This window comes from Bubalus bubalis, chromosome 16 (assembly GCF_019923935.1).
Source record: "Bubalus bubalis isolate 160015118507 breed Murrah chromosome 16, NDDB_SH_1, whole genome shotgun sequence".
NCBI classification, from domain to species: domain Eukaryota; kingdom Metazoa; phylum Chordata; class Mammalia; order Artiodactyla; family Bovidae; genus Bubalus; species Bubalus bubalis.
This window is the reverse complement of record NC_059172.1, coordinates 23,185,592-23,199,842: the sequence shown is the minus strand read 5'-3', so window position 1 is coordinate 23,199,842 and position 14,251 is coordinate 23,185,592. Positions and strand designations below refer to the sequence as shown.

General features: G+C 38.4%; 1 protein-coding gene across 1 annotated transcript in view; it reads right to left on the bottom strand.

The window, feature by feature from the left end:
• The window catches only part of DCDC1 (doublecortin domain containing 1), a 469,967-nt gene that overhangs the window by 10,401 nt on the left and 445,315 nt on the right, over positions 1-14,251 (bottom strand). The window contains exons 35-36 of the mRNA XM_006060826.3: positions 9,424-9,560; positions 7,981-8,160 (exon numbers count right to left, since the gene is read on the bottom strand). Of these exons, the coding sequence (XP_006060888.3) occupies positions 7,981-8,160; positions 9,424-9,560 (317 nt within the window). The remainder of the gene's footprint in view (positions 1-7,980; positions 8,161-9,423; positions 9,561-14,251) is intronic.

Genomic DNA, 14,251 nt, shown 5'->3' with positions numbered 1-14,251 from the left:
TGGCTCAGTGGTAAAGAATCTGCCTGCCAATGCAGGAGAAATGAATTCAATCCCCACTCTGGGAAGGTTTCTCATTATATGGAGCAACTAAACCGTGTATTGAGCCTGTGCTCTAGAGCCCAGGAAACTAACGACTGAGCCCACAGGCTGAAACGACTGAAGCCCACATGCACTAGAAGCCGTGCTCTGCAACAGAAGCCGCCTCAGTGAGAAGGCCACGCGCCTTAACTAGAGAGTAGCCCCTACTTGCCACAACTAGAGACAAGCCTGGGCAGCAATAGCCACAGACTCAGAACAGCCAAAACAAATGAATACATAAATGAAATTTTAAAAAATACCACCAGAGAGGGAGAGGGTGGGAAGATTTGGGAGAATGGCATTGAAACATGTAAAATATCATGTATGAAATGAGTTGCCAGTCCAGGTTCGATGCATGATACTGGATGCTTGGGGCTGGTGCACTGGGACGACCCAGAGGGATGGAATGGGGAGGGAGGAGGGAGGGGGGTTCGGGATGGGGAACACATGTATACCTGTGGCGGATTCATTTTGATATTTGGCAAAACTAATACAGTTATGTAAAGTCTAAAAATAAAATAAAATTAAAAAAAAATACCACCAGGCAAAGATAATTAAGTAAAAACTGAAAAGTACAACAATAGGAAACTCCTATCAGATTTTAAAATATATTAAAGCTATAATAATTCTAAAAGTATCAGATAGCTTAAAAGAAGACGCTAATAGGCATTCAGTATATATAACCATAAAGTTTGTATTCCAACTCAGTGGGAAGAACAAAAATGATTATTCGGTAAGTAGGGCTGAGATAGTAATTTTAAGCCCCAAATAAGGCAGAGAAAATAGCTTCACTCAAATTTTACACCAGAAAAAAGTTTTACACAGTTTAAAAAGTAAGATTATAAAAATCTTAAGAAAAAATCAGATGAATTTTTTAGTCTGTTTTTATTTTATTATTATTATTTAATATAAATTTATTTATTTTAATTGGAGGCTAATTACTTCACACTATTGTATTGGTTTTGCCATACACTGACATGAATCCACCATGGGTGTACATGTGTTCCCCATCCTGAACCCCCCTCCCCCGTCCCTCCCCATTCCATCCCTCTGGGTCATCGCAGTGCACCAGCCCCGAGCAGCCTGTATCCTGCATGGAACCTGGACAGGTGATTTGTTTCACATATGATATTATACATGTTTCAATGCCATTCTCCCAAATCATCCCACCCTCGCCCTCTCCCACAGAGTCCAAAAGACTGTTCTATACATCTGTGTCTCTTATGACACGAAACAGTGAAAGTCGCCCAGTTGTGTTTGACTCTTTGCAACACCATGAACTGTAGTCTACCAGGCTCCTCTATCCATGGAATTCTCCAGGCAAGATATTGGAATGGGTAGCCATTACCTTTTACAGGGAATTTTCCTGAGCCAGAGATCAAACCCAGGTCTCCTACATTGCAGGAGATTCTTTACCATCTGAGCGACCAGGGAAGTCTTATATAAGGATAGTAAAATACTATTGGAACTTGAAAAATTAAGAACAAACTTTAAAAATACATTAATTTCTGCACATTAAAAAATCTCTCAGACAACATGGCAAATTGGAAATTTGTTATAATAAATCTGACAAAGTTATGCATAGCTTATTGTCATAGAAGAAGAAAATTTATATTAGTGTGAAAAATATTCACAGAGTACTAATAAATGGTAAAAACAAAGCAAAACAAATAAAAATCACTGTTACAAGTAATTAAAGACATATAAATTGAAACAGATATAACATTCTCTCCTGTCAACTTGCAAATACATATTTCTAAGTGGCTGCAATTAGCATTGTTGATTACTCATGTAAACAGCATGTTAGTAGGAACTCTCATTCAAACTTGTGGGAGCATCAGGTGCTGAAATATTCCTAGAAAACAATCTGGTGATAGCTGTCAAAATTCTCCAACACATCTACATAATTTGACCTAGAAATTCTTCTAAGAATTTATTTGGCAGAGATAATCAGAAATTTTAAAAGGACTTACGTGTAGTTAGTTATTTGGATTATGTTTTATGATAGCAAAATTAGAAACAATCTAAATGGCAAACAATAGAAAACTGGATGAGTAAGTAATAATCCAACCATTTAATAGAACATGATAATGCCATTGAAAATAATGTTTTGATAAAGAATATTAAATTATGCAGGCAAAAAGTTACACGAGCTTGTTTGATGAATAATTACACATATTAATGTAATCTAACCTGATGACAATGGCAAACAAATGTATAAATATATAGAAACCATGCGAATAGATCTACTAAAATTATAACAATTGTGGTTATTTGTGGGAGTCAGAATTTTCATTTCCTTCTTGGTGCTTTTTCTGTTTCTAATTTTAATGCAAAAATGACTGTATGCTGTTCTACAATTAGAAAATAGAACAATAATCTATTCTTCAAATAATCCAATATTTCATATTAATTACAACAGATTCATATGGTTTCATACAGTTTTGCAGTTTTCCTAAATTTTCCATAGTAATAGTCGCTATCTTCTGCGTAGGCTGCCAAAACGAATACCACCAGTTCTGGAGGCTAAGTCAAGACCAGGCTGTGATTTAATACGGTTTCTGGTGAGAGCTCTCCTGGCTTATAGACAGCTGCCTTCCTGTGGTGTTCTCATATGATGGGAGAAGAGAGAGAAATCTCTCTTTCTCTTCTTATAAACCTGCACATTATTTCAGGTTAGGGCTCCACCCTTAAGGTCACATAACATTAATTACCTCTTCAAAGCCCTGTCTCCAAATACAATCACATTGGAGGTTAGGATTTTAGCATAAGAACTAGAAGTGGGGAAAAGGGGACCACAATTCAGTCCTAGCGGCTATTATTATGTATTTTTTTTCCCAGCTCCAAGGCAACCAGAGTAGGATAACTGAGTTTCTACCTTGGCTGGGAGAAGTGGGGGAGCTGTCCTAGAAATATGTAGATAGGTCTCTGGAAGAAATTCCTGCAGCTTGAAAAAACCCTGATGTTGCTGCTTCACTTTTGTCCAACTCTTTGCAACAGATTGTAGCCCATAAGGCTCCTCTGCCAATGGAATTCTCCAGGCAAGAATACTAGAGTGGGCTGCCATTTCCTTTTCCAAGGGATTTTCCCAACCCAGGAATCAAACCCGGGTCTCCTGTATTGCAGGCAGATTTTTTACTGCCTGTGCCACTCCGGAAGTCCCTGAAAAAAAATCCTACATAAGGATAACTCTTCTATTTTCCCCTGCTGCTGCTGCTGCTAAGTCGCTTCAGCCGTGTCCGACTCTGGGTGACCCCATAGACGGCAGCCCACCAGGCTCCCCCGTGCCTGGGATTCTCCAGGCAAGAACACTGGAGTGGGTTGCCATTTCCTTCTCCAATGTATGAAAGTAAAAAGTGAAAGTGAAGTCGCTTAGTCGTGTCCGACTCTTAGCGACCCCATGGACTGCAGCCAACCAGGCTCCTCCGTTCATGGATTTTCCAGGCAAGAGTACTGGAGTGGGGTGCCATTGCCTTCTCCATTTTCCCCTACTTTACCACTAAAATGTCACTACCACTAAAATGTCACTAGTCTATAGAAATTATGTTTCCTATTTATAATTAGATGGGTGCCTTCATGCCAAATTCATGCTAAATTGCCTGTCATGTCCTATTGTTTGCGACCTATGGACTGTAGCCTATCAGGCTCCTCTGTTCATGGGATTCTCCAGGCAAGACTGGAGTGAGTTGCCACGCCCTCCTACAGAGGATCTTCCTGACCCAGGGATCGAACCTGCATTTCATGTCTCTTGAACTGGCAGGCAGGTTCTTTACCACTATCGCCACCTAGGAAGCCTATTATAATCAAGTGAATGAATGTTATTTAATATAAACGTATACTAAATACAAATAGGAGTTAAATCTACAGCTGTTTCACTTGGTTTTCACGAAGATCTATTTTACACCAGACTCAGTTAATGAGTTTACAAAAAATCTTTAAAAAAAAATAAATTTGGGAGGAAAAAAAGACATTTCAGTACAATTAGGTTCTAAAATGTCCAGTTAACTTTTGACCTTTAACGATGTTCTTAATTCTCAGCTTTTCAAATATATGTAAATTTACTCAAGTTCCTCCTTTAAAGTGGGTAATATAAATTACATGTTTAAATTCTGCAATAACAAAAGCTCATAATAAATGAACAATGTTCTTTACATAATTCTTCACTTATTTTGTGAGTTTTCATAGACCGGGTACTCTCAGGGTGGTGTACATGGGCACCACAGAACTATTTCATATTCCCTGAGGACATGAGCTACTGCCCTCTACAAATTAAAAAATCTGTTTCTCATTCATTCAGCTTCCACTCATGCATTCAGAACTATGCTTGGCTGTGAGAGAGCACATTGGTTTTGAAATTCTGTGGAATCGGAAAGATATTGCAGGGATGGGAGAAGACAGATGCTACAGGACCATAGAAGGAAGGGCTTGGACAGTCATAAATCAGAGAAATATGATGGCCCTGAAAAAAGAACCACTAACCCTGTGGGGGCGGGGAACACACCGATGACAGATGACCCTACATCAGTTGGAGATGAGAGATGCTCCACCCACATTCAAAGACTGGATAGGAAGAATGTGGTTAAATCATCCAGAATAGCCACAGCAGTGAAAGACGTCGAGGGGAAAACCTGCATTAATGGAATTCAAACACCATCTGGGGGTTTCGTTGTAGAAAGTAGAGGGAAGCACTCTGAAAAGCATTCTGTTCCTCATTCTTCGGGTAAAAGTACCAGCCACTGAAACTCTGAGCTTCTCTGGAATCGGCATTGTTAGCCAGATTCACCCAGTAAAATCTGAACCCTACTCTTCCTATAGTTTCACACCCACGGTCCATTTTCCTGGAGTATACTTTACAGGCTGATAGCCTGAAAAGACACATTTCTAATTGATCACGAAGAATCTCAAACAGATCCCTAAAAACAAAAACAGAATGGAAAAGGAAAGGAAAGAGATTAGAAAGAACATTTTTTAACAAAACAAAAGAAGAACTAATATGAAGAAAGCTTTCTAGACATTGCCTAAGTATCCTATACACCAAGGCTACATTAATCTCCTCCAAACATTGGCTTTACCATGCCATTGCCTTATTCAGAGACAACTAGCGGCTCATGTGCTTTAGTCTGGGGTAGTGTAACGGACTGAACTGTGTCCTCCCCAAAACTCATAGGTTAAGAGACATGAGAGCGCGTGCTCTCTCTCCACATAAGGACAGAGGAAAGGTTGTGTGAGCACACAATGGTGAGAAGTCAGCCATCTGCAACCCAGAAAGAGAGTCCATATCAGAAACCAACCCTGATGGCACCTTGATCTTGGAATTTCCAGCTTCCAGAAGTGTGAGAAATATATTTCTGTTGTCTAGGCCACCCAGTCTGTGGTTTTTTGTTATGGCAGCCCACGTAGACTATACCGAGAGTATATGGTGTCCACCATACATGCTTTTAAACAATTTCTCCAGTTGTCTGTATCTCTCCCTATTTCTTAGCTCAAGTACCATCTATTAATACTTAATTGGTTTATGATCTAACCTCCATGCCTCTGTGTGTGCTGCTCCTCATCCTTACTCTGCCTAAATGCTGACTCTTCCCCATTGATCAAATTCCATCAGAGGTCCTGATCGAGTCCATTGTGGAGCTTTCTCCTTCACCCCAGGTGGGCACGATGTTCCCTCCTCTGAACTACTATTGATCTTCCTGAATGGACTACTGATCTGACCTTTATCACATGCTGTTAGTACTTCTCTAAAAGGAGTGGCAGCTCCCTTAGCAAACGCATTCTTCTTACAATCTGGGTTCAGCATAACAAAATATGGAACACAGAAAAACACATAATAAAGAAAGACCGTCTCTATTAGATCACCAGTAATAAGACCATCCAATAAACACTTCCAAAAATAAAATCCATCCAGTCTTTTTCTTTAATGTGTGTGCATACATGTTTATAGAATTCAACTCTATATGCTTTATAGTATGCTTCTTTCATTTAGTATATCTTGAACATCTTTATTGTCATTATTCTTTCTAAAGTTGATTTTATTTATAATATCCCATTCTACATACTATAATTCATTTAACCAGCTCCCTATTTGTGTTTATTTCTAATATTTCTATGCTATAAATAACCTATGATAAATACTGTTATCAAATAACCTTTGCATAAATTCATGAAAATATCCTTGGGATAAGATTCAATAATAGAAGTGCATTTTCTTATGCTTTGTATAGCCACATGGTCCTGCAAAAAGTTGTACTCCTATTAACATGAGAGTGCCCATTTCTTTATAAACCTAAGTAAAGCTTGATGTATTTTCAGATGTTTTGCCAGTTGTAAATACGAATGTAATGAGAACAAAGCTCATGTGCTATTTTATGTCTCCTATTGCTACCACTGCTATTGAGGTTAACCTGTTGATTATACTACACTATAAACTTTTCAAACTCTTTTCACACACATAAATTAGAGTAATACTTTATAGCTTCTAGCACAGTGCCCTTTATGTACAAAGCTCATAAAAAAAACTGTATGATCATGGAATAATATGTATGGAGTGCCTTTTACATGCTACATGAGAGTCACATAAATCCAAAAGTCATTCCTTCACTAGGTATATGTAATTTTTATAAAAGTTACTCTAAGTTATTGCTCTCCTGAGTTTGAAAGTCCATCTTTAATCCTATTGTCTTTGCTCTACTCTTTATTTATTAATCATTTCATATTCCCTCACTAACGTGTGAGCTCTTGTTGCAATGGTCAGGTACAATTTAATAAACTGTGATTTTCTGAGAAATGTTTCAGCTTTTTTATAAAAATTGTTCTAGGATATTCTCTCCTGAAAAAGCTCTCATTCATTTTTAAAAAATCACTTTCTTTTTCTTCATGTGTATAAAGTCCCTTTGCTTATATTCCTAGTTTTGAATGTATTGTCTGCATTTTTCTCTTTCTCAAGCACAGCAAATCTGTTGTCAACTTCTGAGATGTAATTGCTTTCACAGTTCTTATTCAAAGTCCCTGTCAAAGAAGGGTGGTCTCCATCACACTCTGAAATCACCAACGGTGAGGGGCACAGCCCTTCTGCAGCACCCCTGACACGCTTGGTGCCCCAGCAGCCTCCATGAACTCCTCCAGGCTCATCTGTTGCACTGTCTTGCCTTTTCCTCCATCCTCCACCAACATCTCATCCTTACGTGACTTCCTCTTGTCCCAGAAAAAGTTATAAAAACATTTCACAAAAGAATAATAAGGACATTTTTACAATGTATTATAAGATATCACTGCAACAAATAAGAATTTTTGAAATTCTACCAAAATCCATTTCCTAGGTACCTAAAGATTTTATTTAAAGAAAGATGAAGACAAAATATCAACTTTGAGAGTTGTATCCTGATATTGCAAACAATAAATGAACTGCTACTCATCTTTTCCTTAGTCAGTCTTTTACTTTTGGAAAGTGGAAAGTCTGCTGTAATTCTCAGACTCTGGGCATCAAGAATATGACAGGTCTCCTCTAGTGATACTGTGGTTTTCCCACAGAGAACATATCTAGAGGATAATCACACTTTTATGAATGAGGCTTAAAATGGAAGAGGAAAACTATTTGAAATTATTTTCAAGTTTAGATTTTACTCTTTGACTGCAGAGGGTTTAACTGTTATTGTTCTCTGCCAGCCAAGCGTCATTCTGGTGCACACATTACGTCACGCAGAGCTGTCCTCCAGATTTTCACACACATAAATTCATTTAATCATCATCTCAACCCTGTGAGGAAAGTATTACTCTCCCATTTTACAGATGAGAAAATGAGGTTTAGAGAGGGAAAATAATTTGCCTGATCTAACAATCTAGAAATGTCAGAGTTGGCATTTGAACCCAGCCTTATGAAACATTCTCCTTTCACACTAAATTTACCTCTGAAATAGTTTTGCCCCAGGCATAAGTGCCATCTTCAAGTCTACCTCCATTTAGGTAAATCCATACTCGTTTTGCATTGGGCTGTTTATACAGGTTGCTCTGCTTGAATGCTGTACATTTAGGTGCAATGAGAGAATTTCTTTTGGATTGCAGTTCTTGGACTTCAGAAAGGTGTGCCTGTTAAGAAAAGTCCAGAGAGTGCCATGGTTAGAGAACTGTCTGTTTAGTGTGGTGTGTGTGTGTGTGTGTGTGTGAAAGACAGGAATATCTTAGACAGGAATATCTTATCATTGTATGTTATGTTGAAAAAAATTTAGGAAATGCATTACCATCTCCTATCACTGACTCTTCTGAAATTCCCCTTGCTTCGGTGAATCACTATAGGCAGTAATAGCCGTTAGAGTAGTAACAATAAGGCACTTATTTTGGCAAAGTACTTAACTTTCATTTATAATTTAGAGAAATGAATAGAGATGTGTTTTTGGATTTGTGCATGGTGTTTCTCCTACTGAGTGATTTCTCTGCATCTAACACATGAGTTTTTTATTAGAATCACAACATCATTTCCTTTAACCAAGAAACGCTTAAGGGAATGTACATGACTGTTGTTTAAATCTTTACTCTCTGTCTTTTAAAATACAGCAGCCACCCTTATACTCTGCCAGATCCCTGCCAGGCAGCTTTTCATCCTACTTCAAGCATGTCCTAGTTCAATGCTTTGCATTCATTCCCTGGTCAGTGATTTATCCTTCTTAGCTTGGCAAGAAGTCATATTTCTAGCAATGTCAATTTCTTTTTTTCCTAGTAACCTTGACTTGGGCACACGCCTAAGATTTAGATTGAACACATTTCACGATTTGAGAAACCCTATTAAATAAGAACACGTCATTTTGATGAAAAACTTCACAAAGCAAAAAGTTTTCCCCAGTCTCTATCCCCAGCCCTCTCTCAACAGCTGACCTTTCTTGTCTTGACTTTTTTATTTCTCGCAATCCTGACTGATTAATCAACTGGACTGAAACTGCTTTTTTGAATTCCTCACTTCTGAATGTCTCCACTGCAATTAGTATTTTGCTCCTTCCTCTTTTTACATATTGAGACATACCCTTAGGAGTGATGAGCAATGAAGCCATAAGGCTCAACTTGACTACACTTATTATAATTACCTTCATACATATCCACTGGGCCTTTTTCTCTTCTTTGCTAAGTTCATAATTTCTGGTCTCCATTCAAACAAAACAGACTTTCCTAGGAGCTGGCTGTCTCTTAGATAGCTACTCTCCAAATGCCAACTCAATGCTTGGCATATGCTTATGTGGTCATAACCGACCAGATGCTAAGAATAAATTAATAGCATAATGTAAAAAAATTTAATACTGTAGTTTTAAAAGCTTATAAAAGAGGCTGAGCCTTTAATGTCTGGAGTCCTAAAGAGCATACCTCTGTATGTCTTATGAGGTCCATGAGTTTAATTTCCTCTTGAGTCTGCTCAGTCCAGCCTCCTTCCACTACCACCAGCTGCACAGGGCTTTTGTTGGGAGCCATGGTGGCTGGCTGACATGCTGCTACCCGCCGCCCTGGGGAAAGAAGTCACTAGAAATGTTGCTTCTGATGATAGGCGTTCAGATTTCAAATAAATTGGTTTGGCTTTCTATGCATAAATCATTCCACTTGGGAGCAGAGGCTAAAATACTAAATATATCATAAAAGCGAAGATGCCTAAGGTAATAAGATCTAACAATGGTTCTTCATATGGGAGCTGGAGGCTTTAAATAGCCAGGATATGCATACTCACTGTACAGATAGAAAAGAAAGATAGCATGCTGACTTCCACACTGGCCCCAGCCTCTCATCCACGATATGGTTCACTGGTAATTTAGTCAAATAGAATCCATGACCTATATAGCCCATCATCTCTTCCAGTCATGGAACATATGTTTTGTTCTCTTCACTAATAATAAGCCTTTCCCCCACAATTAGCTTAGCAGCCTGGGGATTAAAGTATTTCTAAAATAATATTAACCCAAGAGACAGGAGGCCTTTTATTTTCCTATCTAATAATACCCGGCGAGCACGATTAGTTTCTGACACCTCTGCTGTGTCCTTTGCGCTCTTAAGAAGCTGTAATAAGAGAAAATATTTATTAGAACACTGTATTCTAAAGAACCACAGGCATAAGTTAATAAGTGTGGTGATTTGTATTTAGGTATTCTTTCAGCTAGATGACTTTAAATCATTATAAAAGACGTTTAAAGGTCACACTTAGTAAATTGTTCCCTTTTTCTGGGTTGAAGATATACTCAGCACTGAGTCTCATACTCAGAGAAGTTGATCTCCCAACTTCTTAAGGTACAAATAATGTTTTCTCTGGTATATCCCTTCTAGAAATTGACGCTGAACACCAGCTATGAGTCAGACATGGTGCTAGATGGTGCCAATACAAACATGTAGGAGACCAAGCCCTTGCCCCAAAGGCTTACACTTGGGAAAGGAAGCCAGATGTCAAGGAAATGATTACACCAATAATTGACTGTAAGTGTGTTGCACCCCTGAAGTACAGGGTGTGTAAAAAATCATGTAACAGGCCTTTCTGACCTAGTCTGCTGTGTCAGGGAAGGCTTCTTTGAGAAAGTAACACTTAGATGGATAAAACAATAGAAATACTGAAATGAAGTCAAGTCCTAATTTTGTTGCCAGGGGACTCTTAACGTGCAGGTTTTCATACCCTGACTATGAACACAGCCCTCTGGAAATAACTCAGTATTTGTAGAGGATAAAGCGCTGGTGCTTTTATAGCTCAAGTTTGTGAAAATAGATCCAGCAATAAAAATAGGTGGCAGCAATGACTTTTCAGGGAAATCAGAACTCTATGTACCTTATTATCATTCATATGCAATTTATGGATGTGAAGAAAACATAATTGAATCAACAGCCAATGAATTACAGGGACAATGCCGTTAGCCAGCTTGCTTTGGAGAAGAGCATAGTGGCGTCAGAAAAATGCATAACACGAATTTATGTTAAATATAGTTTTTAGCTGACTCTATTCATAATGTGCTGGTAGCATTAATCTAGGACACATAAATTCTTATGGATAATATCTCAATAAATATTTTATTTGTAATGCATTTTGAACACTACAATTTTGCTTAACTAAAGGCAGTTCTCTGATAGCTTATCATTTACACTGTTGAGAGCCAGGATCTGAACATAAGAAACAGCAAAAAACATTATGCATTATTTGATATTTGTCAACTTGTTTCTAATGTTCTTAAGAAAATGAAAGCGCTTGCCAGTGCCTCTAGCCAGCAAAGGATATAATGTCATCACAAAAGGTGTGGGTTTGGGGAAAGGTTTTCATAGCAAACTATTATTTATGAAGGTAAGAATAATAAATAGAAACAAAAAAATGCATTGAATAAATTGTTTTCTATTTTTGTTATATTTTCCATATTGTCTATTTTATTTACATGAGATTGGGGAGGGAGGAATCATGTGTGTGTGCTAAGTCACTTCAGTCATGTCTGACTCTTTGTGACCCCATGGCCCGTAGTCCGCCAGACTCCTTTGTCCATGGGATTCTCCAGGCAAGAATACTGGAGTGGAGGAAATCAAATCTAACTATTAGAGCACATGAGTACTTTGCTGTTCTTTCTGACTATAAATCTCACCCGAATAGCTCTCCTCAGGCCTCTTCTTCATCGGGAGGGCCCATTCTGGTTCAGCACCACACATGCCTAAAAGGATTAGCCCACCTCACTTGGGATTTAGTTAGCAGTTCCATTTAGCTCTCACACTAAATAAAATGTGCAAGTATTGCCTTTATATGTAACAAAGGTGATACTTTGGCCTGATCTGCCATCCCTCAGTTTTGTTTATCAGTTTCTAAGACCCTAAGTGGGAAAATGGGCAGCCTTCTCAATATTTATTGAATATTTATTCTGTGCTAAGCATGTATAAATATTTGACATCTATAACTTAATCATAAAAATTGTACAAAGTTATTACTAGTATTTGATTAATATTAGCAAAGATCATGCTTACAAATGAAATGTAAAATCAGCTTAGTACAGTATATGCTCAATGAACATTTGCTGCATTTACCAATGGCTACAATAGTAAGAATGATGCTAAAGCTGAAACTCCAGTACTCTGGCCACCTCATGCAAAGAGTTGACTCATTGGAAAAGTCTCTGATGCTGGGAGGGATTGGGGGCAGGAGGAGAAGGGGACGACAGAGGATGAGATGGCTGGATGGCATCACTGACTCGATGGACATGAGTCTGAGTGAACTCCAGGAGTTGGTGATGGACAGGGAGGCCTGGCGTGCTGTGATTCATGGGGTCGCAGAGAGTCGGACACGACTGAGCGACTGAACTGAACTGAACAATAGTAAGATATAATCAATTTCATCACTATTCATATCTTCCAAACCTCCTCTTTCATCCAATACTCAAGAAGCTCACAATCCAACAGGGACTGCAGTTAACTGAATTTAAACTTGTTCTTACTTATTCTCATAATCCCAACAATTATTAATAGAAAAGACCATCCTCTGAATAGGTATTTTAATAAGACCTATTCTGAATTTACATTTAATAGCAGAAAATGTAACAGACAAGATTTATCTAAGAGAAACTACATTAATGGATTCCCCCATAATGGACACCATCTGACCAAACAGACTGTTTTCAACAGTGAGATTGTAGATGATGCCAACTGAATTTTAAAATGTCTTTTTAATGCTGAGTTATAATAAAAGTTAAAGACATAATATAAAATCAGAATTCAATAAAAGCAGCTCTGCCAGGTACTATTTTTAACGTTACTTTCTATTGATTTAATTGGATAAAAATTAAAATAGAGCTTAGAAAACTCATTGGGGTAAGTGGTTGAAATTCCGGTTATTCTTTAATTAAATAATTCCACAACTACTCAGAGGACAAATAAGAGTATAGGAAAAGTTATAACATAACATAGGAGAAACAGTCACATGATCCAGTATGTAAAAAAAATGATAAGGGCTATCAGATGGGAGGTTCAGGATATGATAAACCATACTATTCTTGACCTAGAATGTTAGGAAAGTAAGCTGAAAAGTAAATAATGAGAAGTGATCCAAAAGAGCAGGAGCGAGAACTAAATTGTGTCAAAAGGAAACTAAATTGTATCAAAAGTTCAGAGTTAAGAAAGCATATAAGTCTGCTGCTGCTGCTAAGTCACTTCAGTTGTCTGACTCTGTGCGACCCCATGGACGGCAGCCCACCAGGCTCCCCTGTCCCTGGGATTCTCCAGGCAAGAACACTGGAGTGGGTTGCCATTTCCTTCTCCAGTGCTTGAAAGTGAAAAGTGAAAGTGAAGTCACTCATTTGTGTCGGACTCTTAGCGACCCCACGGACTGTAGCCCACCAGGCTCCTCCGTCCATGGGATTCTCCAGGCAAGAGTACTGGAGTGGGTTGCCATTGCCTTCTCCACCTGTAAGTCTAGGGGACTGAAAAAAAAAAAAAAAAAAAACTCCACATGGGTGGAGTGGAATGAATAAGGGGAGGAAGAAGTTTCCAGAGAACCAGATCATGAAGGACAATATTAAGGACTTTCACTTTTGCCATAAAGATAATGAGGAACTTTGAAAGGTTTTATGCCTGGAGTAGTGTAACTCCTTTGCCTTTCTGCATTATCACTCCAGGTCCAGAATGTCACCTTTATGCTTAGGATGGATACCACTATCAAGATGGGAGGCAGGGAGATCAGTTAGAAAGCTGGTCCAGGAACCCAAGGAATAGGCAACAATAGCTCGAACTTGGATAATGATAGTAGGAATTAAGGCCAGTAGAACTCATTTGAAAATAACACATTCAAAACAGTAAGACTTAAGGATATTTGCTTAAAGATAGTAATAGAGGGAAATGCCAAGGATGACTCCCAGGTCCTTGAGCTGGAATACCTCAGTGGATTGTGGCAATGTATACAGAATAAATAAAGGAGGCATTGGTGTGATATATAATATGATATGAAATAAAATAGTGATAAGATAACTTCCCAGGTGGCTCAGTGGTAAATAATACACCTGCCAATGCAGAAGATGCAGGTTCAAACCCTGGGTCAGGAAGATTCGCAGGAGAAGGAAATGGCAAGCCACTGAAGTATTCTTGCCTGGAAATTCCCATGGACAGAGGAGGCTGGCAGGCTACAGTCATGGGGTCACAAAAGAGTTGGACACAAGTTAGTGACTAAACAACAACATGGTCATCACATGGCGATATGACA